The following is a 27,721-nucleotide window of genomic DNA, read 5'->3' on the forward strand; positions in this document are numbered from 1 at the left end:
TTCAAAGGTGAAAGTTACTCTTGTATACGTAGTTATGGCTTAACAGGAAAGTAGTTAACTGGCTTTGCTTTTAAAAAGAATAAAGCGCAACAATATAGATTTAAGTAATGGTTTGGCAATAAGCATAAATGAAAGGTAAAGAGGCCAGTCTTTACCTGCCCAAAGCCAACAGCTATTTTAATTCATTAAAATACACTTCACAGCCACTGTGATTTGTCTGGCACTGATTCCAAACATACTGAGCGGCTCATTCGGCTTTTCGCTCCGAGGTGCTCCTGGCACTGCCAGCTGATGGACCAGGATATCAGGCACCATGGATACCGCTGCACAAACAGCCTCCCCGATGCCACCTGGAGAAGCAAGGGACATTAGGCTCTGCTCTGGAAACAGCTAGTCAGCCTTAAATCCCCATCACATAGAGGCCTTTGAATTTGTGGTTCCCAGGGAAAAATATCTTTCACTGGCCATTGATTCATAAACAACCATTCCCTGACTGACCAGAAGCATTCTCGTTCAAAAGTGCAGGTCTCCAAATTGCTCCCAGCCTCACTTACGGCAGGGGCTCTTTCCACTGGGGCTCCAGGGATGCAGGCGTCTGTGGAACTCAGATTCTCAAAGCTGTCAGGAACCTACGAACTGGATGCCGGCTTCGGAAGGGCCGGCTTGCAAGGCTGGCCCCGGGGTGGTGCCCGGGCAGTGGGCTGGTGCGAGTGCCCTGCATCAACAAGACACTTTCCCTACTGATAAGGGTGGTCCCTGTGCCTGGACTCTGGCACCACAGGGTGGTTTAGGGGGCGCACCTGCTTTCCTCTGGGAATCGGGAAGTTTGGCACGTGCCGGGCAGCGACCAGCCCTCAATGAAACCCGGGGCGCTGAGTCTCGAGTGGGCTCCCTGGGTCTCCAGGGAGGCATCTGTCACTGCCGGAGAAGGGAGAGTGCTCGGCTGGCCCCTCATGGGAGGGAGAGGGGAAGCCGAAGGTGTGGGGTTCTCCACCCCCGACCCGCGTCTTCTGTCCTTGGGGGTGCTGGCGCATGCCCTGTCCCTGTCATCAACCTCAGCCGGGAGGGCACTGGAGTGCTTTCCTGCAGGTCACGGGGTGTTCTTGGGGCCCCTGACACGCAAACACATGAAGCTCCCCACTCCCTCCTCTGCCCCACCTGACCTTCCCTAGCCAAACACTGCCCAGCCCCCTCTCCCTGGCCACACTTTTCCTGCGTTTGCTGTGTTCTCTGCTTGCAAGGCACCATTGCCATTTTTTTGTGGGGGGCAAACTATTAATCATTCAATACTCAAGAGCAACTGTGAAGCTTCTTATGATGCCTCCCCTCACAATGCCAAGTTAGACACTCCTCTGCACTGCCACTGAACCAGCTACCCGGGGACCAGGCACTGCACACTGTGCTGAGCACACACAAACGAGGATGGGCATGGCCCCACCCTTGGCCAGCCAGTGTAGGCGGGCAAGAGATCCTATACCCATACCGTCGCAAAGAGCGAGTAATACAGGTTGCTGGGTGAGTGGTTGGCTGGAGGTGCTGCCCACGATCATGGCACACCTCTGGTCAAGGAAAACAAAAACACGCTGCACCAAAGCAGACTTTCAAAGTGGTCCCCAAGGCCTGCACACACCTTCTGAAGAGTGATCCTCCACTGTGATAATCTGGCCACCTGTGGCTTTTGCGTTGGAGATGACGGTGGCTGCATCCAGGGGTTTAACAGTAAACAGGTCGATGACGCGGATAGAAATATCTGGAGAACAGAGATAACCAGCTTGGTGTATGAAGCAGACTCAGAATAAAAGACAGATTGGGGCACACAGGCAGCCCGAGTCCTACCACTCCCAGCTTGAACTTCAGCATTCAGCAACAACCAACTGACCTTCTTGCTTAGAAAGATCATCGGCGGCTGCTAAGGCTTCATGCAAAGTCACTCCAGCTCCAACAACTGTGAGCCTGTCGTTGACACTGTTGCGGACGACCTGGTGTTGCAGCCACAAGACAAAAATGCTGTGCTTACTACACACAGAGTGTGTCTCAAAGTGGAGGACCCTCTGCTACAGTGCTCTCCTGAGCCTACCAATTTCACCCCTTAATAGCTCACTATAAAAAAGGCCGAGTCAGCACACTGACCAACAAGGACATATTCTTTTTAATAAGCCCCACTTCGTGTTTGTTTAACAAACTCACCTACTTTTCCTCAGGATTCAAGATGCCAAATTACTAAGTTCTTTTACAATATGTATGCAAAATGACCCTTTAGCAAAGCAGGTGGATTTCCAACTGGGATGTGAAAGGCTGAAGGCCGGAAGCGAGTTGTACAGCCCATCTGCTCCAGAGCATGGACTCACACCCACCAAGGGGTCTGAAAAGGCACCACCTCTGGACTGCTTGAACATCTTGTGGGGCACTCACACAGGATGGACTCCGATCATGAACGTGCTAATGGGGACCATTTGGAGGCATTTTTGAGGTGCATGCCCAAGTGCCCCGTGAAGCCTGTGCATCAGTGGACCCCTTCTGTGGCTGTGGAAAGCAAATCTCAGAGCAGGAGGAACTCGCCCAGGGCAGGGCTGAGACCAGCAGCCAGGCCCATCTGCCTTCAAAGCCCATGCTCCCAACCACTCGCTATTCTGTAAGCAGACAGGGTTCTCTGCTCTTTTTTTCATCGTTTTGTTTCCTCCAAAGTCACCCAACCAAAGGCATCTGGAAGTCTGCATTGCATTCCTCTGTACAGCTTTTGCTGTAGCTTAAGAACCACTGCTGACTACAGATATTCAGGGCTTCAAACCACCCATCCCCATTCTTCGAGAATGTTCTAGCGTTTTCACACACACACACACACACACACACACACACACACGTATAGATACATACATATACACATATACATACACACACCTACGCCCCCCTTTGCAAACCCAGCCCTTGAATTATCCATGGCATGCATATTATCATACACGTATTAACTCACATCAGGAAGTTACTTCATTTTGTCAGGACAGGACAAACATCAGGGGGGGAAAAAAAAAGAGAGATATGAGAAAGCTTTGAAAACCATATGACTATCACCAAGACACACTCCCCACCGCCCCTGGAGGCAAACATATGGCTTTGAGTTAAACATGGGAGTCAGGGAACAATAGTGTGAACGTGCAGTTCACATTGCAGTGAACAGTACAGCTTTTCCATTCAGCAGAATGGAGCTATGGGGGACTACTGACTGCTCTGGGTACACCTGCTCTACTGCGGCACTAAAGCCACCCCGCGCTCATGCACTCATTCTGAGCACTAGCCGCTGCGAATTCTGGAGCAGCCTAGCCCTTAGCAATCAAGTTGGAAGTCACCTATTACTCTTCAAGAGTGGCTATCAGTCTTTCACATACTTAAGGAGAGTATTAATGATGTTCTAAAAGGCTTATAAGATAAAGACAGGACAGAAAACTTTCCTATGCAGTATGATCTCAGCTAAGATATACACATATATATACGTGTATATAGAAAAAGCCAGGAAGAAAATGTGCCCAAATGTCTGTAAGCACTGCTCTCTAGGTGGTGGGCAATCACTTATTTTCTCCACAGACGCTGCTGGTTTTCTGCACGCACAGCTCCAACAGGCAGGCACACAGACGCCAGGTCGCCGTGGGGGCTTGCATCCTGGTCTTCCTGAACACCTTCTCTGGCCCTCAACTACAAAACATGGCTGGTTGCTAACGATCTGTGCTTCTAGGGCTTTCTCAAGGATACAGGAGATAGGAGGCACCTTGCAATGCCAGCCTTTATCAGCAGGCCTGGGGGCGAGGCCACAATCCGTGTGAGAAAACAACCTCAGGGTCACACAATGGCCAGAGGCAAGATGGTTCATATTTGTTTGTTATATTCCTGGCCTTGGACCTGCAAAACCAGAACCTAACAGATATACTATTCATCTGAAATGGGTTCTATTATTTTGTTTAGCTTGAGGCTGTGATAAGGTACAGCAAAGCAACAAGTTGTTACCAGCTTATCTTTAAGGGCTCAACAAAGAGACTCCTTTCAGAAAGGAGAAAAGTTCAGTTCAGGCTGATACTGGCAGAATGTTCCTTCCTGAAGAAAAGCAGGCAAAGGTCACGAATTTTTTTTAAACTAGTGCAAAGAAAGAATGAAGCGTCAACTGTGGATGTCTCTAGCACTGGCTTCAACAACAGTGCTCTCCTCATGAACTGATACTGGAAGACACTGGAGAACTTAAGGCCTTACCTTGGCCCGTCCGATCTCAAAGATTTCATCTGGGGTGTAAATAACTGCAGTTTCTGGCCGACTGATCCGAATGTAGCACATCCCCTACGGTGTAAATGAACACCAGAGCCACAGTTTAGAAAATCAAACTAAATTTCCAACTAATAAACCTCAAAAAGAAGTGGGGGAGCACCTAACAATTCTTTGTACTAATAACAAAATGTGCCTTTTGGAGTGAGGGCCAGCTGTCACGGGGTCAGGTTACTACGAAGGACCCTGCTGGGTGCCCTGTGGCGAGCCCTCCACACTGCGCTGGCTCACCCATGTAGGAAAGCTTTCTCAAATATAAATCGATGTGTTGTGTCTCCACAGAACATCAACGTGGGGCAGGAGCACTGACTCACCTTGAATAGAAAGCCTACAACACATGGGAAACAACTTTTGTCCCAACAGCTTCTAATGCTCCATCCTCAGAAGTACCTTAGACACCAGAATCTAAAATGACTATTTCTCCAACAAAAAGATGTAAATACGTTTTTTATCACCTTGAACATATAAACAGGAATGTAAATGAATACTCAAATGTCTAGAGTATTTGTTAATTTACATACATATTTAAATCATACATGATAAACCAATATATGAATTTAGGAACACTGATTCCTTTTGTTCATTTACGTGTTATGAACTAGTTCTATTCGGTGTATTTTTATGAGGTACAATTGACTTAAGTGGAGCATGCCCTGAATTCTGATAAGTTATACACCGTGTAACCATCTCCTGAGTCTGGATAGCATTTGCACCTGCCCAGAAAGTTCCCTCATGCCTCTCTCCCGTCACTCTCCCCACCCAAGAAGCAACCTCTATTCTGATTTCCGTCACCACAGCTTTGTCTCTTTTGAACTTCCCACAAATAAGATCCTGCAGCACACAAGATTGCACTGTACATGCAAGGACATAAAACAATGTCTATGATATAGCAAGTAGAAAAATCCAGAACTATGTGTGAGGCCACTTAGGTTTAAAGGAAAAAAGTCAAAGAAACTCATGTCTCTAACACGTTGGAAATGCTTGGAACGGAACTTGCACAACCCACCCCAACTGTGCCCAGGGTTGCCCGTGCAGGGGCATGGGTGTGTGCAGGGCTGCAGGGTGAGGTGAGTCTGGCGACCGCTAGCTAGAGTGGTTAGAAAGATAAAGATTCTGTCCCGTAGCCTCTGCTGCAGCTGGGTTCTGGACAGGAGTTAGGTTGTGTCCATCTGATGCCCTTGGGTGAGACTTCAGGAGGGGCAGGCAGGGCAGAAGCCAGACTTGTACCCGTCTCAGCTGTTTCTGAGGGTGGGACAGGGCTGGGAACCCCAGGGTTTGTCTACAGTGGCCTCCCACTGGCAACTGTCCAGTTTTCTGATATCACGAGGTGGCAGCTGCACGGGCTGTGTCTAAGGCCAGCACATGATGGCTTGTCGCTGGAGCCCACTTCCGTGGCCCTGCCAAGGGCTCCCTGTCTCAGAGCCCCAGAGCACTTCCTCCTTCTTGACCCAAGACCCACCCGATACAGGTCATCAGGGGTTCGAAATTCTTCTGCACTGTTTTTTTTACAGTGCGAATGTATTCATGTTCTTCATGGTTCATCACCCTTTTTTGGGGCAATGGTTCTACTTTTAAAAGGAATCCTACAACCAAATTTCCTATAACGAATATCTATCTTCTTTATGCTGAGAAAAAAATGGGAAAAAAAATCAAACCATCAGTACCAAACTAGCATCAGAGCCCAGAAACATTTTCTGTCTGCACCAGTGTCCCCTTAAAAATACCTTGGTATTGGCCGCCAGCAACACAGCATGCTCCGTTGAGATGGCATCGCTTGGATAGAAAATAGTGCAGTTCGGAACCGTTCGGAACATGGCCAGATCCTCCAGGGCCATCTGGGAGGGGCTGTCTTCACCTGAGAAAGCAAAGCCATAGGCCAACAAAAAGATGAGCCTACTCTCTGTCAGTCAAGCAAGTGTGCTGGCATGGTGGCCACCATCGCAGCACACGCCACTGCCACACTCCGCATGAGGCTCCTCACTGACATTGCTAGCAACATGGCACAGGCCTCTTCTTGGCCCCAAGCCTCGCCAACACCTGGCACACAGTCACAGTGCTGCTGCCCTAAGTGACCCAACACTCCTCCCTGAGCACCAGGCCTCTGGCCCTGTTCTCTTCTCCCTAGCAGGGCCCCCTCAGACTCTGTCATTTCTTCTCTGCTCTTCTACCTTCTCCATCAAGAGACTAAAGTTTTCAGACTCAAATGGTCTCATTCATTTCTCATGGCCTTCAAAGTAGCTGAGCATTACAGAACATAACCTTTGGGGTGCCCTCGGGGTGCTGCTGGAACTCAGGGGGCCTTCGTGTGTGGGGGAAAGAAACTCTGTGGAAAGAGAAAGCCCAATGTACACTAGGGTGGCCTAGCTCTTCCAGCTAGGAAGGGAACTGTCACCGTGTACACTGCCTGGCCTGGGACTGCTGTCTCTCCTCAGGACCCCAGCTCCTCTGGGCTGGACCTAGAGCCACTTCTCCACTTAGCTGAGTTGAAAACTTACTCCTCACCCAGCCCCAGGCAGAGAGCCCAGACCCCCTCTCTCCTTGCTCTCTTCCCCTGCATCTGGCCCATCCAGAGACTTCTTAGCCAGTCCTGCTCTCCCAGGAAGTCCCCAAGACGACACCCAAACATGCACTTCCAGCTCTTCCCTCCAGCATGTGGCAGCAAGTGCCCCATCTTTCTAGACTCCCCATTTCTGTCATCCACGGACACGACTCCCGGATGTTTCCCAGGCAAGAAACCCCTGGGGACTGGGGTTTTGCTGTTCTTGCAGTCTGAGACTCCTCCTTCTGTCAGCAATGTTGAAATCTTTCTTCAGGTTCTCACAGATTCGCCCGATTTTCTATCCACTGCTAACACACACCTCGGTCCTCCTCCTGGCTCCCGTGTTTCCCACAGTTTCCATGTAGCCCATCCACGGTTAATGCCCATGTGTTGGGTGCCTCGAGGTTTCCCATTCTGTCCAAGCAGGCTGCTCGGGCCAGCAGAGCCCTGGCAGGCTGTGCTCCTTGCTTTGCTGTGCCCATGCTGCTCGTCCCCACTTAGACTAAGGCAACCAGAGAGCAGTAAACAATTCGGTGATGCCAGGGTGACCCAATCCCTACCTAGTATGTGGTTTGACAAAGAAGAGGCACTCAGGACAGATAATTATTTCTTGGTGACAGAAAAAATGGGCACTTTTCAGTAATACCAAGAGATCAGCTCAAAAGTTACCCAGAGTGTCTGGAACTTCTAGAACATGACACGGCTTTTTTCAAAAAGGAGGTTATGATAACCGAACATTATGGAACCTTAAGTACGCCGGCAGTTCAATCTCTTACAGGCTAATCTTTCTCTGTAAAGGAGGAAGGCGATTAAGATGACGGCATTGAGGACTCATACCTATGGATACCCCGCAGTGGGACCCAATAAGGTTGATGCTGGTTCGAGAGATGGCTCCCATCCGGATCTGATCAAATGCTCGGGTCAAAAAGGCAGCGAAGGTGCAAAGAAAAGTAACCATCCGACCACGGGTGGCGCATCCCAGTGCCACGCTCACCTGCAACACAAAGAAGGTGAATCAGAACGCTCCCGGACCCCACTGCCCCTTCCGTTCCCCAGCACAGAGTGTGGGGATCTCAGGGAAATCTCTACTCTGCACCCTCTCACCTTGCCACCCCTCCCCCAGGCACCTACCTGGGAAAAACCCAAACCTGGCAAATCCACGGTGTCCCCTGAATGCTGCCAGAAAAGAGAGGAACTGCAGTGCTAACCCTGCTCCTTCAAATCCAAGATGTGGAAGCTCGGGACACTCAAGGCCGCCCTGCAGTCCCCGTGGGTCTCCTTCCTATTCTCTTCCCCTACCTTCTGTCCCCTCTCTCCCTGCCCCTTCGCATGCTTCCCCTGGGCACTTCCGGGGGCAGAGAGGGGAACAACGGAGGCTCTCCTATCCCATCCCCACGTCCCCACCGTGTCATTAGGAGACGGGACAGACCAGTACCTACTTGAGGCCCCCACTTGCCCACCCTGCTGAACCTCATCCTTCTCCTGCTTTCTCAAGGGCACCTCTGACCGTGCAATTATTCCCTCCCCTCCCATGTTTCCTCAGTTTCTCCCTCTCTGATCACTGAAGTGTGTGCTAGTATCTTCCATCTTCCCCCCTCACTTTCACCTTGTCCTCCCGCTCCAGGTGCTGCCCTTCGTCTATGTTCTCCTTCACAGGAAACTTCGCACCCTTCCTCATTTCCCACTTTCTGCCCGTTTCCCTTCATCTAGGCTGCCATTCCCTGTGAGGGACCCAGAAGCTGCCAAATGCAGAGGTCACCTGACCCTGTCTGCATCATATCTGACCTCTCGGGAGCCTCCAGCACTACAGACCACCCGTCTCACTGAACGCTGCTTCTCCTGCCCAGGCTGGTTCTGCTGGGCGGGGCACCTAGACTGAGTCCTGGGGCTCGGGCCACACTCCTCCTCATCTGTGCCCTCCCCGGGAACCAGCATATGGTCCCATTGTGTCACTCTGATGTGCTTGATGCTAACCACCCCCCTCTCTCTCTATTCTTCACCTCCCCTGGAACGCCAGGCTCACATACCCTGGCAGGTTTCAAACTAGAAGATGAACATCTTGGGGGTAAACAAAGACCGTCCAAGGGCAACATGGCCGTGGCTGGTCTCAACATCAAGATCCTTGACTCGCACGTCTGTCTGCCAGCAAAAGGGCCCAGGGCCTACTTCCCGCTGTCTCCCTGATAATCGCCTCCCAGTCACTGACTGCCAAAAGGCGCTCTCTCACCCACATCGGGTCCTTCAGTCGGGCAACATCCTGGAGATGTAAGAGCTCCGGATCAAAACGGAAAGGACAATTCGAAATAATCATAGCAGCCTTGAGAAACTACAGAACTCAAAAGGTTGGATAACAAATTCTTTTTTAAGTCAGGGGTTTTCCAATTCTTTTAACAAAACTGAAAGAGAACCTAATGCAACTGTCAACCCTTTATAAATAATTTTGCACCGACAACTGTACATGAAAGATCACTGTGTGATTTTTGGCTTATAACTGGGAAGGAATTCAAATGAATTGAATGATGTTGCCACAACAAAACTCTTTCCCTTCCCATCACCTTATTTATGTAAACAACATCTCTTTGCACTTACATCATTAAAATACGAATAGATTTTGTTCTGAAACTCGCCTCATTCTAGCTTTAAGTGTACTTAACCAATGCTACACAAGCTAATAATTATAACTGTAGCTCAATCCAGAAGAAAAAAAATTGTAATGCTCCAAGGCCTATGGACATAGGAAAATTTTTAAAAACTATCAGCGTATATGCATATTTTTATTGCAGAAAAGAGCTGTCAATAAAAGGCTTTCCTGCATAAATATATTTGGGGAAGCAGAACGGAAATAAGAATTCAAGTAGAAAAACGGATTTAATTTCTGACAAAGAGAGCCTTCATGTAATTGGATGATTTGAGTATTAAAGTGTCACAAATTTCAATATATGGGAAATTATATCCTTTGCATCTACTTAAATCTGTGATGAAAAATTTAGATGTTAACTTAAAGCTAGGCAGAAAAATATCTAGTTTAGAAAAACACATTCAGCAGTTTGGAAAGCAAACACATTTGGAGATAAATGATCTATCCTCTAACCTACCTGGCACCCCCATCCCCATTCTAACAGGTACCCTGACCCCCCCACCCCAGGGCCCAAAGAGAGCTGTGTTCCCAAAACCCATTCCTCCCCCAGTCTTGTCCATCTCAGGAAGCGACACTCCTCTGTTCCCAAGTGCTCTGGCCTATGCCCTAGTGCCAGCCTTGGTTCCTGCCCTGACACCTACCCCATGGCATCCTGCCGACTCTCCTGTCAAAGCTGATTCTGGATGAGTCTGCTTCTCTCCAACCCCACAGCTACTGTCCTGGTCCAAGTCGCTATCTCCTGTCACCTCCCCCAGTTCCCCCAACAAGCTATTCTCCACACCGGCCTTTCTTTCTGCTCCCTAAACAGCTCAGATTTGGGCATGCCACAGAGCTAGCTGGGCCCTCTGCTGGGAATACCGTCCCCCCAAGATCTATGCATGACTGACTCCTTGTCACTTAAGTCTCAGCTTAAATGTCACGTCCTCTGAGACCTTGCTCCTGACTGGCCCTAGTCATGCTACCACTGTAGTCACCAGTTTCACCCGGTAGCACTGGATACTACCCACTTGCTGGCTGCTTCTTTATTCATTTTTTTCAGTTGCTGATTGAAAGAATCAATGAGTTAGGAAGCAAGCTTTTTGATAGGCGGCTTAATTCAGAAAATTATGAATTGTATTTTTTTCCATTCAAAATGGAAACAGCTTAGCTTAATGAGACCCACAGAAAAATGTACATATTCTTACAATTGCAATGACCTACTTTACTGAACAGGGGGGGCTTAAATTCCAACACTGACAGGGCCAGGGAAGCACCGTGAACAAATGAGCGGGCCAGCAGGATGCAGGGACATGGTGAGCTGGCTGTGGACCCCCATCTAAATGGGGCCCCTGCTTGGCTCCAGCTAACTTGGCTCCAGCAGGCAGGAAGGAATGTCGTTCCAATGTTGCCAGATCTTCCCAATCTTCAAGAGAATCCAGAAATTTGGATTCCATATAAAATTTCCTGACTTTTAAAAGCTGGCAGCTGGGACTTCCCTGGCGGTCCAGTGGTTAAGACTCCGTGTTTCCAACGCAGGGGGCGCGGGTTTGATCCCTGGCCGGGGAACTAAGACCCCACATGCCACATGGTACAGGCAAAAAAAAAAAGCTGGCAACTAATTTAAAATATTTGTAAATACTACTTGTTCCAAATACAATATCTCTGGTGGTCACGTAAGGCCTGCTGGCCCACAGATTTCTGGCCAGTGCTGTTTTTGGCCTCTACGGTGTGAAGGTACATGTGCGCTGGCCTCTGCACTGGCACAGAGCTTTACAAGGCAAGGCGTTTACTTGCACAAACTCCTTTCTCTCTCTTGAGGGCAGCGTGTGCAGATATGTGCATGCATAAGAGACTCCTGCATTAACGTCATCCTGGGAAGAGACTGAAGCACAGATAAGCAGAACAGCTCTACCTAAGGCCACAGCACTACTGACATTCTTGAGGCTGCAATTAGGGCAACATTTGAATATCTAGGATACATTAGGCCCCATGCAACAAGGTGGGGAGAAAAACTACAGTCCCTTGTAGCTTTCACTCTACTGGCCTCTGGGATGTTGTAGGATTGCCTGGTTGTGGGACGGGCAGGGCAGGAAGAGTGGCGTCACCTAGAGCCACCAGGGAGCTGTGCATGCTTTAGGCCCGGAGGCCTGAGGGCAGATGGCTGGAGCCCCTCCCTGCAGTCCTGGAAGTCACCCCTCAGGCTCTGCCGGGCTGCTCTGTACTTGTTTCTCCCGACACTTTTTTCCTCCATTTCCTTTGCTTTTATAAGTGGAAAGAAAAACTGTAACCCAGCACAGGCCTCCTATGTCTGGTGGGCCACTGTTTGTCAATGAGAAGGCTCCAGATGGCTGTTCCCAGCATACATACCATGCTTTGCTCAGAAGAACACTCAACGAAGTGCTCAGGGTGTTCCTTCTTGAATATGTCAGAGAAGGTGGAGTTCTTGCTGTCACCGTCCAGCACAACGACTCTGTCATTTGCACGGCCCAGCTTAGCCAGGGCCAGACCACATGCTTTCCGAGTAGCTATCTGGAAGTTAAACAGCAGAGTTTCTTAGAATGGGTTTAGAAGGAAGGTGAATTGGTAGAATTATAAATTGTCATCTACATTAATGAAGAAAGAAAATTTGTGATTCACCAATAATCTCCTTTAGGGTAATAAAAAAGGACTGCTAGCCAATCTTAAATCCATACTTGGCTCACTGAGTATCAATTTCCCCCAAATAAATTTATTCTTCTGTCCCATTCCTATAGTTGATTTAAAAATTTAAATTTCCCAAAATGCAAATGCCTCTGTGAGTGTTTAACTATAAAACTGATGACACTCACTGTAAATATTAAAATGTAGAACTTTAGAAACATAATACAAATAATAAACAATTCCATTAGGATATTGTTTGAGATTGGACTCAACCTAAGGATTAATTTAGGGGAGAACTGACATCCTTACAATATTGAGTTTTTCTATTAAAAAAAACAAGGTTTGGCATTTCCTCAAAGAGTTAAACAGAATTACTACGACCCAGCAATTCTACTTCTAGGTATATACCCAAGAGAAAAACACATCTATACGAAAGGTTGTACACAAATGTTCATTGCAGCATTATTCACAATAGCCAAAAGGTAGAAACAACCCAAATGTCCAGCAACAGATGAATGGATAAATAAAACATATGATATACCCATAAAACGGAGTACTGCCACCCCATGGATGAACCTCGAGAACACAGTGCTAAGTGAAATAAGCCAGACTCAAAACTTCGCATATTATATGATCCCATTTACATGAAATGTCTGGAATAGGCAAATCCACAGACACAGAAAGCAGATTAGCAGTTACTAGGGGCTGGGTGGGAATGGAGAGTAACTGCTAATGGGTATAGGGTTTCTCTTCGGGATGACGGAAATGTTGTAAGATTGAGTGTGGTGATGGTTGCACAACTCTGTCAGCATGCTAGAAACTACTGAATTGTACATTTCAAATGGGTAGATTATATAGAAATCTATAGCTTTATATATCTTTATTATCTCAATAAAGCTGTTATTTAAAAAACAAGGTTTGCCTCCTCATTTACTTGTCCTTGTTCATTCATCTAAACACTCTCAAAAATATTTTTTAAAACAGGCAATTCATGTAGATGAGTACAAAAGTCAAGTTATGAAAGAATATCGAGTGAAAAGGCCATCTTCCTCCCACTCTCCCAGTTCCTCTCCCCAGAGGTAAGGGAAATGACAGGTTTGTGTAGCATCCTTTTGGCAATGGTCTACTCACAAGTACTTGGTGAGCATCTCATGCATACAAGGCATGAGAGCTTCTTTTAGGACTATAGTTTTATAAGTATCTTAACATAGACCTTATATACTTAAGTTTATTTTTAGTTATTTTAGTTTTTACTGCCGCTGTAAAAGGGATAACCTCTCCATTTTATTAATATAAGAATCAATCTTTGCATATTAGTTTTGCTACAAGCTCTCTTTCTGGACTCCTCTTATTTCTAACCATTTTCTGTCGATTCTCTTGGGCTTTCCAGACATACAACTCTACCACCTGCAAAAAGGCTTGCCTTTTCATTGTCAGGACTGAGTCTTTTATTGTTAATGATCACAATTTCCCCCCTCCTAATACTGGTGAATGATATGCATTACTAATTTGAACTTCACTGATCATATACTTCTTTAAGGTACTGAGTTGAGACCGGCGAACATTTTATTTAGAATTTTTACATCAATATTCATAAGTGAGGTTGGCCTGTAGTTTTTTCCTTTGGGATAGCACTATAACATTTTGGCTTCATAAATGTCTTTTTCCATATTCAAGAAGGTTTGAAATAGCCTAGGAATTCACCTATTCCTTGAAGGTTAAAATTAAGTCACTCTTGCAACTTAGTGAGCCTGGCACTTTGGAGGTATATAACTCTTGGACAGTTTTCTCAAATTTTTCTATGGCTGTTGATCTACTTAAGTGTTTTGTGTCTTTTTAGTCAATTTTGGTATTTTATGTATTCCTAAAAGAGGTCCATTTTTTTTTACAGGTTTTCATACCAATTAGCATAGTTTTCTCAAAATTCTGTTTTCTGCATCTGTGGTTGTCTCCTCTAGCGACTAATTTTATTCATTTATGATTTTCATCTCTTTAAGTAGGCTAGAAAATAGTTTGTCTACTGTATTAGTAATTCAAAGAGCCAACTCTTTGATTTGTGTATTAATGTGACTTCTTGTTCTTTAATTCATTAACTTTTTACGAACTGGCCTGTTTCCTTAATTTTTCCTATTAGTAAAATATGAAAAGCTTCCAAAAAATGAAAAGCTTCCATAATCCCACCTACCTTACAGACATAAACACCTCATCATAATCAATGCTGCAATTGACATTCATTCTATTCTGCACACTTGCACAGGTGTTTCTGTAGGATAAATTCCTGTGAGTTGCACTGCTAGTTTGAAGGGTATGAACAGCTAAAGTGTTAACACATATTACCAAAGTAGCCTCTGTTTATATGTACTTTTCCCTTATTAATAGCATTCTTCTGCTTTTAAATTTGTTTTCTAATTTCTCAAATAGTCAATTCATTTATTTTACACCCATATTACCAGGCTAAGAAAACGTAGGTAACACTCAAAATGTCCCCAAATAAATAAATATTTCCTTCCTCCCAGGCTCGCCACCTTATTTCCTTAGGTTGTGAAGACCCTGCATACTTTGAATACAAAAGTGGTAACTAAAAGCAGAAAGGCTTTATGTTCAGGGTTTCGTGCCTAATTTGTTTCCTTTTTGAAGAACTGGTCTTTGATGAATTGACGTGTTTCCTTGTGTAATCCAGGGAATAAGCCCAACAGATCAATCCAGCCAGGCCCCCATCCTTTGAGAAGACACAGAAGCAAGCAAAAGTTGCATAGCAATGGACACAAATAAGCAGCGACTGACTGGTAAGAAAATTCAGACCTGAGTTAAGTTTGAAATCAAAGAATAAATATCAGAAACAGTAAAGGAGAAGGTAAATCCATATTTGTTGCTTATAATCTTTAGTTAAATATCACATCACCTAACAATTTATTCATTCCTGGAGATCAGAGTAAACAGAGTCCTCTGTATTTAGGAAAAGCAGAGAAAAAAGCAGTTTGCCTACCATGTCACCGACATTGTAAGCAGGTGGAGAGGTCATTTCTATATCTGTGATGTTGATTTGAGGTGAGTCTTCAACAGGGGGTTTTGGGTTAAGCTTCTTCTTGGTCTGTATCTGGCTCTCAATTAGTTTGATAATTGTTTCCACTCTTTCTTTTGGCATTGACCTTTCATGGCAATTTTCTGCATCCTCAACATCTGCAACCCAATGGATAAAACACATTCATTCCCTAAGTATCTAATGAGCTCCTATTTGGTCATCTGAAAGACATCCAGATGGAGACGATGTCAGCCACAGAGTAAAAACCTGGCACAGGGGGCCTGAAATAGTACTACAGTCACAGGAGACAGCCTTGACAAAGGCCGAGAGGCTCCTGAGGGGGCCACTGGCCCATGTGCTGGTGAATGGAGGGGAGAGAGGGAGATGAGGCTGGACAGGCAGAGCAGACCATGGAGGATCTTATGGGTATAAGGAGTTTGAGTTCTGTCCAAAGCAAGATGGGAAACCACTGACGGGTTTGGAAGGGGGATGGTGACTGATCAGATCCATGTTGTAGAAGGGTCACCACAGCAGTCATGTGGGGGCTGGCTTGGGGAGACTGCAGTTAGGGAGAGATGACTGGGCCTGGGCAAGAGAGATGGAGAGGAGCAAACAGACTTGAGACGTATGTCAGGAGCAGAATCAATCAGAATCGATGACAGACTGGGTATGTGTGTAGGGGGCACATAAGGGAGAGGTGGAGGCAAGGACAATACCCAGGTTTCTTCCAGGAGCAAACTGGTCCAGTCATCATTTACTGAACGGGGGTACCAGAATAAGACTGTATTTTGAGAAGGAGTCATAGAAGAGTTTTATTCTAAAATGTCAACACTAAAAACACACCAGGAATCACACCTACTGCAACTATTTATACTTGAGATGAACAACTTCAGATGTCCACTTTGAAATCTGCAAGAAGAGTTTCAAAACCCCCTCCCTTCCCCGACCCTCAGTTCCACAGTTACCTTTCCCAGAGGCGCTGCTTTACTAGTGGCCTGTGTGTCCTCCCAGGTAGCATGGGAACAGGCTAGGGTGCTCGCAGGCACATACACTCATGTTTACGTATTTGCTCACGCTCAGCCCCGCTCTGGCTCTGCACTCCCGTGGAGATGGCTCCCTGCTGGTCGTCTAACTGACGGACTATCCTCTCAGCCACTCCCTCGCGCTCGCTTGCTGGGGGTCTGGGCTTCCTCCCCCTTGCCCTGACCAGATCTGCTATCTACAAGCAGGAAAAAGAGCAAAAGCGCTGGGTGCACGTCACAGGCATAATCACCGTGCATGAAGTCAGCTGTCTGCCCAGCTAGACTAAGCCTCTCTCCACCTCATACGCTAGGCAGGTTTTTGATAACCACAAGCAGGAAAGCAACACTTCCTTACGTGGCATGCCGTGGCCCCTGAAGGTCTTGGCAACTACAGCAGTGGGCTTGCTCTTCACTTGGGCCGCCTGCTGGAACACGTGGCACAGTGCCTCCACATCGCGGCCATCCACCACGAAAGTACTCCATCTGTCAACCGAGAAGTGGGCCAGGTTAGAAGGCGAAGGGGGGACGGGGCAGAAAGAAGGTGCCACAAAACGGGACAGTTACCCAAAGGCTTCACAGCGCTTCTGAAAGAGGTCTACACAGTGCTCGAGGGGCTGGGTGCCGCTGTGGCACAGGTGATTCACGTCAAAGATGGCCACGAGATTGTCCAGACTGTAGTGGGAAGCAAAGGCCATGGCCTCCCAGACGGAGCCTTCCGAGGACTCGCCATCTCCAATGAGGCAGAACACCCGGTAGCTGGGGCAAGCCAAGAGACGTTAGGACCCTGCCTGGGGCTCCTCTGGGCGGCTCAAGCAAATATATTTCATGGAGAGAAACAAAGGAGGAGACTGAAGCAGCTGCTTCAGACCTAAGACAATTTTCCTTGTCAATGCTGCCCAAATTCCACAGCTGAGGAAATGCAGCTTTAAAAGCTTGGGCCTCACGACACGGGCTGCACCTTCCGCTAGTCTTCTCATTCTAGCTGTAAAAGTAATTTCTACATTCTTCTGCCACTCCTCTGGGCCCAACGAATAAGAGAAGATGGGGAGAAGGCAGCTCCCTTAAATGCCCAAACGTTTACATATATGGTTTCTTGATAAGCTCCATGTTAAGCACTGCTACCTTCTATTTCTGATCTTACAAATTTATATAAAATAATAACAATCAAAACATCCGACCTCAGGAGCGTTTGTTCTGTTATAAATATTAAACTCCTCCGCAGCAGAAACATGAAATGTTTAAACCACTAAAACACAACCTAGACCCCCCAAAAATGCTATAAATGAAGTATAAAAATAGTGATTAACCACAGGATAGGGACTAACAGAGGCAACAGTGAGAGACGCAAAAGGTCAACTGTGGAGGAAGCACAACAAAGTGCCTCCAGAGGGGCCACCTGGGCTGGAACCTGGGACTGAGGGGCTGCAGACTCAGGCACGCTGGGTGAACCATGGGAGTAGAACATGCACACCATCATGGCCAACCCTGAGCCCCCCAGGATCCTCCATCTTGCTGCTCCTACATCAGCAGCACCTGGGCACACACCCCTGCAAGAAAGGCATGGATCTGCCTGTCTTCAGGAAGGTGGACCATTCCAGAAAAAGAGACCTTTGATTAACATGTAGGGGTCCCCAATGGAAAGGCAAATACACCATCTGTTCACTCTATAGTGAACCTCACTGAGATATGGGAAACAGGAAGATGTATCTCTTAGTAAAAACTTGAATCCTAGGACTTCCCTGGTGCTCCAATGGCTAAGACTCCATGCTCCCAATGCAGGGGGCTCGGGTTCGATCCCTGGTCAGGGAACTAGATCCCACAGTGCTGCAGCTAAGACCTTGCATGCCGCAACTAAAGATCTCGCATGCCGCAACTAAGACCCAGCGCAGCTAGCTAAATAAACAAACAAGCACTAAATAAATGTTTAAAAAAAACTTAGACTTGAATCCTAATAAACTGTTTTCTTTCTTTTTAAAAATATTTATTTATTTATTTTGGCTGTGCTGGGTCTTATTTGCAGCATGTGGGATCCTACAGTTGTGGCATGTGGGCTCATAGTTGCAGCATGCGGGATTCTTACTTGCGGCATGCATGTGGGATCTAGTTCTCTGAACAGGGATCGAACCCGGGCTCCCTGCATTGGGAGTGCGGCGTCTTACCCACTGGACCAGCAGGGAAGTCCCTAATGAACTGATTTCTATACTGCAGGCAGCACTTAGGACCCAAAAGGAGATGCTAGAACAGCATCATGAAATATGATTTCTTTTTACTCCTTGAGTACTTGGTAACCTGAACTTTTAACACAATCACTGTCTTCCCAAACTAATAAGCGATAAATAAAGCCAAAGTGCTGGGGGAGGGGGTCGGGGGGTGGGAACAGTTAAGTGGTTTCTGGGTAAGCGCCTTACCTGGCCTTGTCAAAGTACCTGCCAGTATATGCCATCCCACACGCGATCCCCAGTCCTTGCCCCAGCCATCCAGTTGCCACATTAACAAACGACAGTCTCTGTAAGAGAAGGGACCAAATGAATCTACACACCCTCATGCACCCCAAAGTGTCAGATCAACGTCACAAAGACAACAGAGTCACACGTAATCCAGCTGGTGAGGGCAACTGGAGCTCTGACAACATAGAAGTGGGAAGCTTCTGCACACAGCAGCCTAAACAGAGCCCAAGAGCAAAGCAGAAAAAAATATAAGCACGAGTCTTGCCATTTCCACAAGACCTTTTATCTAGTTGTATACAGACCAGATATTCAATGTTTTTGGAGAATATGGACTCTTAAATAGAAACTAGAAACACTGAAGAAGATTTCAATTTCCCTGGTTTGTAAAACTCAAGTCAACTGAGATTTGAGAAGTGGTGATGTAGGAGGTTATGCTAGAAATAAATCACTTTCTACCACCGCTCCATTTATCCCCACTGACCTGCTTGTACGCACAGGCTATCACTGTCCCATGGAGAGAATGTGGCCCTATGAGGGCCACAAGGTGGTGCCAATGCCAAAGGTCTGCTGCACTAAGGCCTCACTCACTCCCAAGCTTCTGAAGAGATATCAAACTTATTCAACACTTGCGCTGCCACCATCTTGGCCTGGCCACAAACATCTCTTGCCTCTGTCAGAGCAGTGGCCTCCCTGCTTCCCTCCACAGTCGTTCTCAACACAGCCACCAGGCGGAGCACGATAAAACCGAAGTCCGCCCCTCAATTGCTGCGGAGAACTGTCCAAGGTCTCGTCATCTAACGTCAAGTAGGGCTCAAGTTCTTGCAGTGGCCTGTTCACTCCAGACCCCCATCACCTCCCACTGCTCCGGGTGCCTGGCCTCCTGGCTGTCCTTTGAACACGCCACGCACATGCCTGCCTCAGGGCTTTAGCAGGTGTGGCTCCCTCTCTGCTGAGTGCTCAGTGCTTGTGCCTAAATAAGGGCACAGCTTACTCCCTCACACCCTCCAAGTCTCTGCTCAAATGTCAACACCAAGGCTTTCCTGGACCATCTCTTTCACCTAGTACCTGCCCTCCACTTCCCTTGGATCTAGGATACTCAGCCCCATCTGACATGCTATTTCTGGATTTGTTTCTTGTCTGCCCCCTTCCTCCATTCAGATGTCAACTCCATTCAGAGACTGGTTTGTGTTCTCACTACCACGATGAGTGGATGGTACTTGTTCGTCTCAGATTCCTCTCCTGTTTTGCTCCACCCTACTGTTCTGCTCTTCCTGGGGCTCCTGACCTTCCTTAACTTTCTCTACGTGCTTTGTGCCCTCACAGATTCCTGTTTTGCATCTCTAGCCCCAAGAACTGTCCCACTGAAGTCTCTCTTGACAACGTCGCTAGCTTAGTCTTTCTCCTTACAGCTCCTATTTTACTCCTGTAACAAGCTCTGGCTCTCAGGTGCCTTATGTGCCCTTGGAGCGAGCCTGCGCTCTACACTCAGACCAACTCCACTTCCCCCCAGCTTTAACGCGGGGGACAAGTAAGCCCACTTCCATAAGGCTTTGCTCTCTGGGTATGATGGTGAGGAAAGCCCCGTTCAGGAAGCAAGAGGCTGTAGGATTAATTGAGAAGATTGATGGGGCATCAACATGATGTCTGGTATGGTGGAAGCATGCCAACATGGGTTCCCTTTCCTTTCCCAAGAATCATTTCGCTGTGGGGGGGACACTTACAACTGGGGGCCAATAATAAAGATGCACACAAGCTGCTGAAGGCACCCAGGAAAGAAAGCTTTCTCTTCCTGGTGGTACTTCTCATCTTTGTTCTGACACAAAGTATGCTTCAAGAACAAATTTACAAGAAGGCTTTTTGGTTCCTTCCCAGGCCTCCTTGGCTAAAGAAAACAAAAGAGCTGATAAAACAAAAACTAAGGCCTGGGTGGTGGACGGAGAGATGATGAGCACCTCAGTCAGTGCCATGGCCAGGCCTTAGCCAGCGGCCTCCTCATGCAGCTGTCTACATAGACACTCCTGCCCCGGGAGCACAGATTACGGAGACCCTGGCTTCTCGGCCTCTAGCAAATCCATTTACTCCATTCCCAACCAGAGCCAAGATGGACTATGCTCCTGAGTGTTTTCTTTTTTAAAAAAACTAAATTTATGGGCTTCCCTGGTGGCAGAGTGGTTGGGAGTCCGCCTGCCGATGCAGGGGACGCGGGTTTGTGCCCCGGTCCGGGAAGATCCCACATGCCGCGGAGCGGCTGGGCCCGTGAGCCATGGATGGTGAGCCTGTGCGTCCAGAGCCTGTGCTCCGCAACGGGAGAGGCCACAGCAGTGAGAGGCCACCAGGGAATTCCCACATCTTTCCCTTTTTTTAAAGTAAAGCTCTAAACACCCATACTTTGTTTGTACACCTATAGTTATTCAGTTTTTATGATGAAGGAAATTCAAGCTTACAGAAAAGTTGTACAAATAGTACAATGAAGTTCCATATACTCTTTACCTAAATTCGTTGACTATTACTAATGGACTTCGTTTGCTTCATCTCTCTTCCTCTACACACACATTTTATTTATCCTTTGCCAAACCTCATTTGAGATTATGTTTTAGACACCAAGACAAGGATCACAACTACGGCTCCAGGTATTCTGCCTATACTCTGCCTCTGTCTTTACTTCCCGCTGCCCAGATCTGGGGTTTCTATTTGCACATGTCGTTCGACCAGTTGAGCTTTAAATGCTTTGCTCAGAACACAGCAAACTTTCAGACAGCATCAAAAGAGCTGCTTGTTCTTCTAGATCGACCTTGCTTTTAATATTTCTTTTCTTTCCTGTCCCCCAATGTCATGAGGTATCTCGTACTATAGCCTAATGAGAAACTCCTTATTGGTATTAGGTCAGATATGCAGAGAAATGGAAGAGAAAGCTGATGGACAGGTGGGACATCCCTCCAAATCAACCTCAACGTTCCTCGAGTTCAACAAGTTGGATTCACTCATGTGGCCCTCCTCTACCCAGGTGGCAGAGGATCGGAGCAGCACGACCCTGACAAGGGGGGCTTTAGTGGGGTAAAGTGAGGCAACCATCAAAGGAAAAGAAGGACTGCCAGCTGCCACAAGTCTTCCTTCCCACCACGCAGCCCTCACTAGAACACCTTTTAGATCTTTATGAGGTGCCATGGTCTGAATGTTTGTGCCCCCTCCCCAGAATCCATTACGTTGAAAACCTAATGCCCAAGGTGATAGTATTAGGAGGTAGCAGTCTTTGGTTAGTGATTAGGTCATGAGGGCAGAACCCTGAAGAGTGGGGTTAATGCCCTTATGAAAGAGACCATTTCTCCTTACATCACACGAGGATACAGTGAGAAGTCTGCCACCAGGAACAGGGCCCTCACCAGAGCATGACCATGCTGGCGCCTTGATCTTAGACTTCTAACCTCCAGAACTGTGAGAAATAAATTTCTATTGTTCATAAGCCACCCAGTCTCTGGTGTTTTATTATACCAGCCTGAACAGATGAAGCCATGAGGCAAAGAGAGAAGCACCAAAAGGATAAACAGAGGCCATTTCAGGTCTTGTTGCCACATGGTGGCTTTTAAAATGAGTTCAGGAACCAAGTGTCTGAGCATGGGTTCTTATGCCAGCTTACCTTGGAGAGGACGAATCTGTCATTGTTCGGGTTCTCCGGGTCCGTGAGTTTATACCTCATGATGTAGAACAACAGCACGGACATGATCTCAGATGCACTGCTGCACAATATGGGGTGGCTGAAAGACATGGCACAGGTCGTTTCTCACAGGCAAGTGACTCACCAGGGACACATACAGTGCATGAGGAGGGCTTTCAGCACATGGTCTCCTCAAACTGGAAGCAGCAGTCATTTCTCCCAGCCTGAAAGAATCCAGCCAAGGGAAAGGGATGCTGGGCCACTGCCCACCAAGTTCACAGCTTTTAAGGATGCTTTGAGGCCCTGGAACCTCACAACTCCTCTCCCTGTAGGGAGCAAGACCACACAGACCAGCCCCCTTCTATCAGTGGAGCACCGGCATACTTGGGGAAGTTCGCCTGGTGACTCTAAGCATTTGAGTGTCATTTCACTTGTATGAATTCATCTGTGATATCATTAATCAGAAATTTCACAAAGCAGAAATAAACCCACACGTATGTGGTCAACTAATTTTTGATGAGGGATCCAAGAATACTCAATGCAGAAAAAACAGTCTCTTCAACAACTGATACAGGAAAAATTGGATATTCACAGGTAAAAAAATGAAACTGGACACCTATCTTATACCACTCACAGAAATTAACTTGAAATGGATTAAAACTTAAACGTAAGACCAAAAACCATAAAACTCCTAGAAGAAAAACATAGGCACTACACTACTTGACCTGAGTCTTCACGAGGATTCTTTGAATCAGACACTAAAAGCAAAAGCAAAAGCAACAAAAACAACAAACAAAAACCAAGTGGGACTGAACAAAACTCTTCATGGCAAAGGAAACCATCAAAAAACTGTAAAAGCAACCTACTGAATAGGAGAAAGTATTTGCAAATCACATATCTGATAATGTGTTTATATGGAAAATATATAAAGAAGTCACACAATTCCATAACAAAACAACAAAAAGTCCTCTTAAAAATGGTCAAAGGATCTGAATAGGCATTTTCCCAAAGAACACATACAACAGGCACATGAAAAGGTGCTCAACATCACTGATCATCAGGGAAATTGCAAGTCAAAACCACAATGAGATATCCCCTCACACCTATCAGAACGGCTGTCATCAAAAAGATGAGTTAACAAATCTGGCAAAGATGTGGAGAAAAGAGAACCCTTGTGCACTGTTGGTGGGAATGTAAATTAGAGGAGCCACTATGGAAAACAATATGGAGGATCTTAAAAGAAAACAACAACAAACAAACCACCATATGATCCAGCAATTCCACTACTGGGAGTATATCTGAAGAAAATGAAAACACTATGTGGAAGAGATATCTGCACCCCTACGTTCACAGCAGCACTATTTACAATAGCCAAGCTATGGAAACAACTGAAGTGTCTGACAGATGAATGGACAAAGGAGATGTGGTACAGATATATAATGGAACATAATTCAGGCACAAAAAGGAAATTCTGCCATTTATGACAACATGGATGGGCCTTGAGAACATTATGCTAGATGAAGTAACTCACAGAAAAAGAAATACTGTATTATTACACTGTGGAATCTAAACAAAACCCCAAACCCAAACTCATAGAAAAAGAGATCACCAGATTTGTGGTTACCAAAGGTGGGGGTTGAGGGGAGGAGGAACTGGATGAAGGTGTTGAAAGTTACAAACTTCCAGATATAAAATAATTAAATACAGGGCTTCCCTGGTGGCGCAGTGGTTAAGAATCCGCCTGCCAATGCAGGGGACACGGATTCGAGCCCTGGTCCAGGAAGATTCCACATGCCGCAGAGCAACTAAGCCCATGAGCCACAACTACTGAGCCTGTGCTCTAGAGCCTGTGCTCTGCAACAAGAGAAGCCACAACAATGAGAAGCCTGCACACTGCAATAAGGCCCCTGCTCACCACAACTAGAGAAAGCCAGCGTGCAGCAACGAAGACCCAACACAGCCAAAAAAACAGACAAACCCACAAAACTCCACAAATAAGTAAATAAATTTTAAAAATAAATAAATAAATACTTGGGATGTAATATATAACAAAATGACTATAATTAACACTGCTGTATGATATATTTGAAAGTTGTTAACAGTAGATCCTAAGAATTCTCATTACAGGGAAAAAACATTTTTCCATTTTTTGGTATCTATGAGATGATGGGTAATAAATAAACTTACTGTATTTATCATTTTACAATATATGTAAGTCAAATCATTATGCTGTATACCTTAGATAGTGCTGTGTGCTCAATTACATCTCAATAAAACTGGGAAAGAAAATTTTAAAAAAATCCAACAAAGAAAACGCATTCTACTTCCTAAAATGAATTTCTTTTAGGAAGTGAATGGTCAGACCGAGAAGTTTCTCGTTGTGGTGTAACTTGAGGCCCTTATAGAATGAAGAAACTGCTGCTCTTAGAAAGCAGCCTGCATGGGAGTCCAGACGGTCTGCCATTAATTAATAAGGGGAGGAGGTGGCAGGGCAGAGGACAAAACCAACTCCCTAGAGCCCTGCCACGCCCCAAAAGTCAGAAGAGTAACATTTTAAGCCCAGCTCATGTGTATTAATAATCTCCCCTTTCAAGTTTCACAATACAGAAAATGGAGAGTTAAACCTCTTGCCTTTGCAAGTATCCCAAGTGGATAATTTGAATTTAAAAGCTGTTACGGATCTCTTGAGAAAATGCAAACTGTTATTAATTTTGAAGGTGAAGGGAGCAAAATGAAAATGTAAAAAAAAAAAAATCCAAAACCATGCAGGTCTTAAACTCATTGACATTGCCTTTTTAAAGTTATAGCACAGGCTGGAGAACAAAACTTAAAAAAGATATCACACAAACTATTTTATCTGACCAGGACAGGGTGAAGTTAGAAGTCAATAATAGAAAGAAAATGGTAAAATTCACACATTTGTGGGAATTAAACAACACACTCTTATAATAACTTTAAATGGGGTATAATACATAAAAGCATTCAATCACTATCCTGCACACGCGACACTAATGGAAGAGTCGACTGTACTTCGATTAAAAAAGAAAACAACCTTCCCCCACAACGCACTTAAACGAACAATGGGTCAAAGAAACTTCAAGAGAGTTGGAAAGTATTGAGACAAATGAAGAAGAAAACATAAGACACCAAAATTTATGGGATGTGGCAAAAGCAGTGACAAGAGATAAGTTTATAGCTGTAAATGTTTGCATTAAAAAAGAACGATCTCTGGGAATTCCCTGGTGGTCCAGTGGTTCGGACTCGGCGTTTTCACTGCAGTGGACACAGGTTCGATCCTTGGTCGGGGACCTAAGATCCCGCAATCTGCACAGCGCGGTCAAAATAAATAAATGAATAAGTAAATAAAACTTAAAAAAAAGAACGATCTCAAAGAAGAAAACCTAACTTCACAACTTAGTAACTAGGAAAAGCAGAACTAAACCCAAAGCTACCAGAATGGAAAACGTAATAAATATTATTGCAGAAATAAAAGACTAGGAAAGCAATGTAGAAAATGAACCAAAACAAAAGCTGGTTCTTTGAAAATATCAACAAAATTAATAAGCCTTGGGCTTCCCTGGTGGCGCAGTGGTTAAGAATCCGCCTTAACCCACCAGGGTTCGAGCCCTGGTCTGGGAAGATCCCACATGCCGCGGAGCAGCTAAGCCCATGCGCCACAACTACTGAGCCTGCACTCTAGAGCCCGCGAGCCACAAGTACTGAGGCCTAGAGCCCGTGCTCCACAACGAGAGCCCTGCGCACCACAACGAAGAATAGCCGCCCCCCCCCAAGCCCGCACGCGCGGCAACGAAGACCCAACGCAGCCAAAACAAAAACAAAAACAAAAGCCTTTAGCTAAAGTAAGGAAAAAACAGAAAATTACTGAATTTACTAAATCCGATTTGAAATTACTAATTACATTTCAGGAATGAAAGTAAGGATATAACCACCGATTCTACAGACATAAAAAGGACTATAAAGGACTGTGAACAATTGTACGCCAATAAATCAGTTAACCTAGAAGAAATTTTTAGAAATAGAAAATCTGAATAAACCTACAATAAGGAGATTGAATCAGTAGTCGAAAAGCTCCGTGACAAAAAAAACACTTTGAACCTGATGGCCTCACTGGTGAATCCTCAATCCTCCTCCAACTTTCCCCAAAAACTGAAGGGAACACACTGAAACTCACTCTGGGGCCAGAACTGCCTCCACACTAAAGGCAGACAAATACCTTCGGGGAAAACTGACGGCTGACATCTCTCACGAATACTGACGCAAACATCCTCGACAAAACACCAGCAGAACCAACAGTCCCCTTTCGCTCCGATTCCTACTCGCCTATTACTTTCTTCTAGGCTTTACTTCCTTAACTCCACGTCCTGGGTCGGGACCCTGGCGTCGAGGACAACCACTCACAGGGAAAACGCCGGGCCGCTCCCGCTCCCACTCTAGCCGGGCGGACGCAGGCGCTCCGCCCGCCGGCCCGCGTCCCGGCTTCTCTCCGCGAGCAGGAGAGGCCGGAGGCCCTGGGCCGCCACCGTCGGCCGGCCGCGGGCCAGCGAGGCGCGGTACCTGAGTACGTGGCCAGCGGCGGCCACGAGTGTGCGGGTGGCTGCCAAGCCCTGAGGGCCTGAAATGGGGCCACTAAATCACGAAGCGCACCCCGCCCCCGACGGCTCCGTTCAACTCTCTCCCCGGCCGTCGCCGCAGGGCCGGCCGCGCAACGACCGGAGCTTCGACCAGGGCGCCGTACCGAAAGCCTGAGGCGCAGAGGGTCCTGATGGCGTGGAGGCGCAGCCGATTGGCCATGTCTCGCAGCACCTGCAAGATGTCCTCGTCAATCTTGGCTTCTTCCGCCATCGTTCCGCTCGCCTCCTGTTCAGCCATAGCTGAGATCTCGCCCACGTGTGAGGAGCAAACGGCGCGAAGCCTCCTCAGCTAGCCGCACGCGCGCCGCTCCCTCCGCGCGCCGCTCCCTCCGCGCGCCGCTCCCTCCGCGCGCCGCTCCCTCCGCGCGCCGCTCCCTCCGCGCGCCGCTCCCTCCGCGTCTGAGGAGCAAATGGCGCGGAGCCTCCTCAGCTGGCCGCAGGCGTGCCGCTCCCTACGCGCGCCCTCCAACTCCATCGATTTTGAACAATTGTTATTCATATGTTGCACATTATTCGAAATAATTTAATTCTTTTATATCTGCCCTCGTCCTATCAATTCAAAGAGGGCTGCCTACACGCAGGACCAGGTCTACTTTTGGGGTGATAAAAAAATTCTGGAAGTAGATGGTGTGATAGTTGCGCGATGTGGTGACTGTAGTAAAGGAGGGCCGATGCATTCACAGGCTTTAAAAGAGTTATTGATACAATAGTGCAGTTTGTTTTGCGCACTTCCTCACACTATAAAAAAAGCCACGCTGGAATCTTCCCCTTTGCAGCCGCCTCCCTCCAGCCCCTTAGCAGCCCAGCCCCCGGCAGTGGGGGTTG

At 46.8% G+C, this 27,721-nt stretch overlaps 1 protein-coding gene across 2 annotated transcripts; it reads right to left on the bottom strand.

Moving 5' to 3' along the window:
• Positions 1–177: 177 nt before the first annotated feature.
• Positions 178–27,134, bottom strand: TKTL1 (transketolase like 1). 2 transcript variants are annotated; one of them, XM_060002953.1, is made up of 13 exons: positions 27,001–27,134; positions 22,227–22,326; positions 18,554–18,651; positions 16,710–16,901; positions 16,501–16,628; positions 15,088–15,281; positions 11,829–11,990; positions 7,682–7,838; positions 6,030–6,160; positions 4,237–4,320; positions 1,880–1,979; positions 1,631–1,750; positions 178–350 (listed from the first exon to the last, which is right to left on the bottom strand). In XM_060002953.1, the coding sequence occupies exons 1-13, from the start codon at positions 27,132–27,134 to the stop codon at positions 178–180; spliced, it is 1,773 nt and encodes a 590-aa protein (XP_059858936.1). The 2 variants fall into 2 exon arrangements, with proteins under 2 accessions (XP_059858936.1, XP_059858935.1); XM_060002952.1 differs by having other exon boundaries at positions 22,227–22,344.
• Positions 27,135–27,721: the final 587 nt, after the last annotated feature.

The sequence above is a fragment of the Delphinus delphis genome, chromosome X (genome assembly GCF_949987515.2).
Source record: "Delphinus delphis chromosome X, mDelDel1.2, whole genome shotgun sequence".
In the NCBI taxonomy this organism is placed as follows: Eukaryota; Metazoa; Chordata; class Mammalia; order Artiodactyla; family Delphinidae; genus Delphinus; species Delphinus delphis.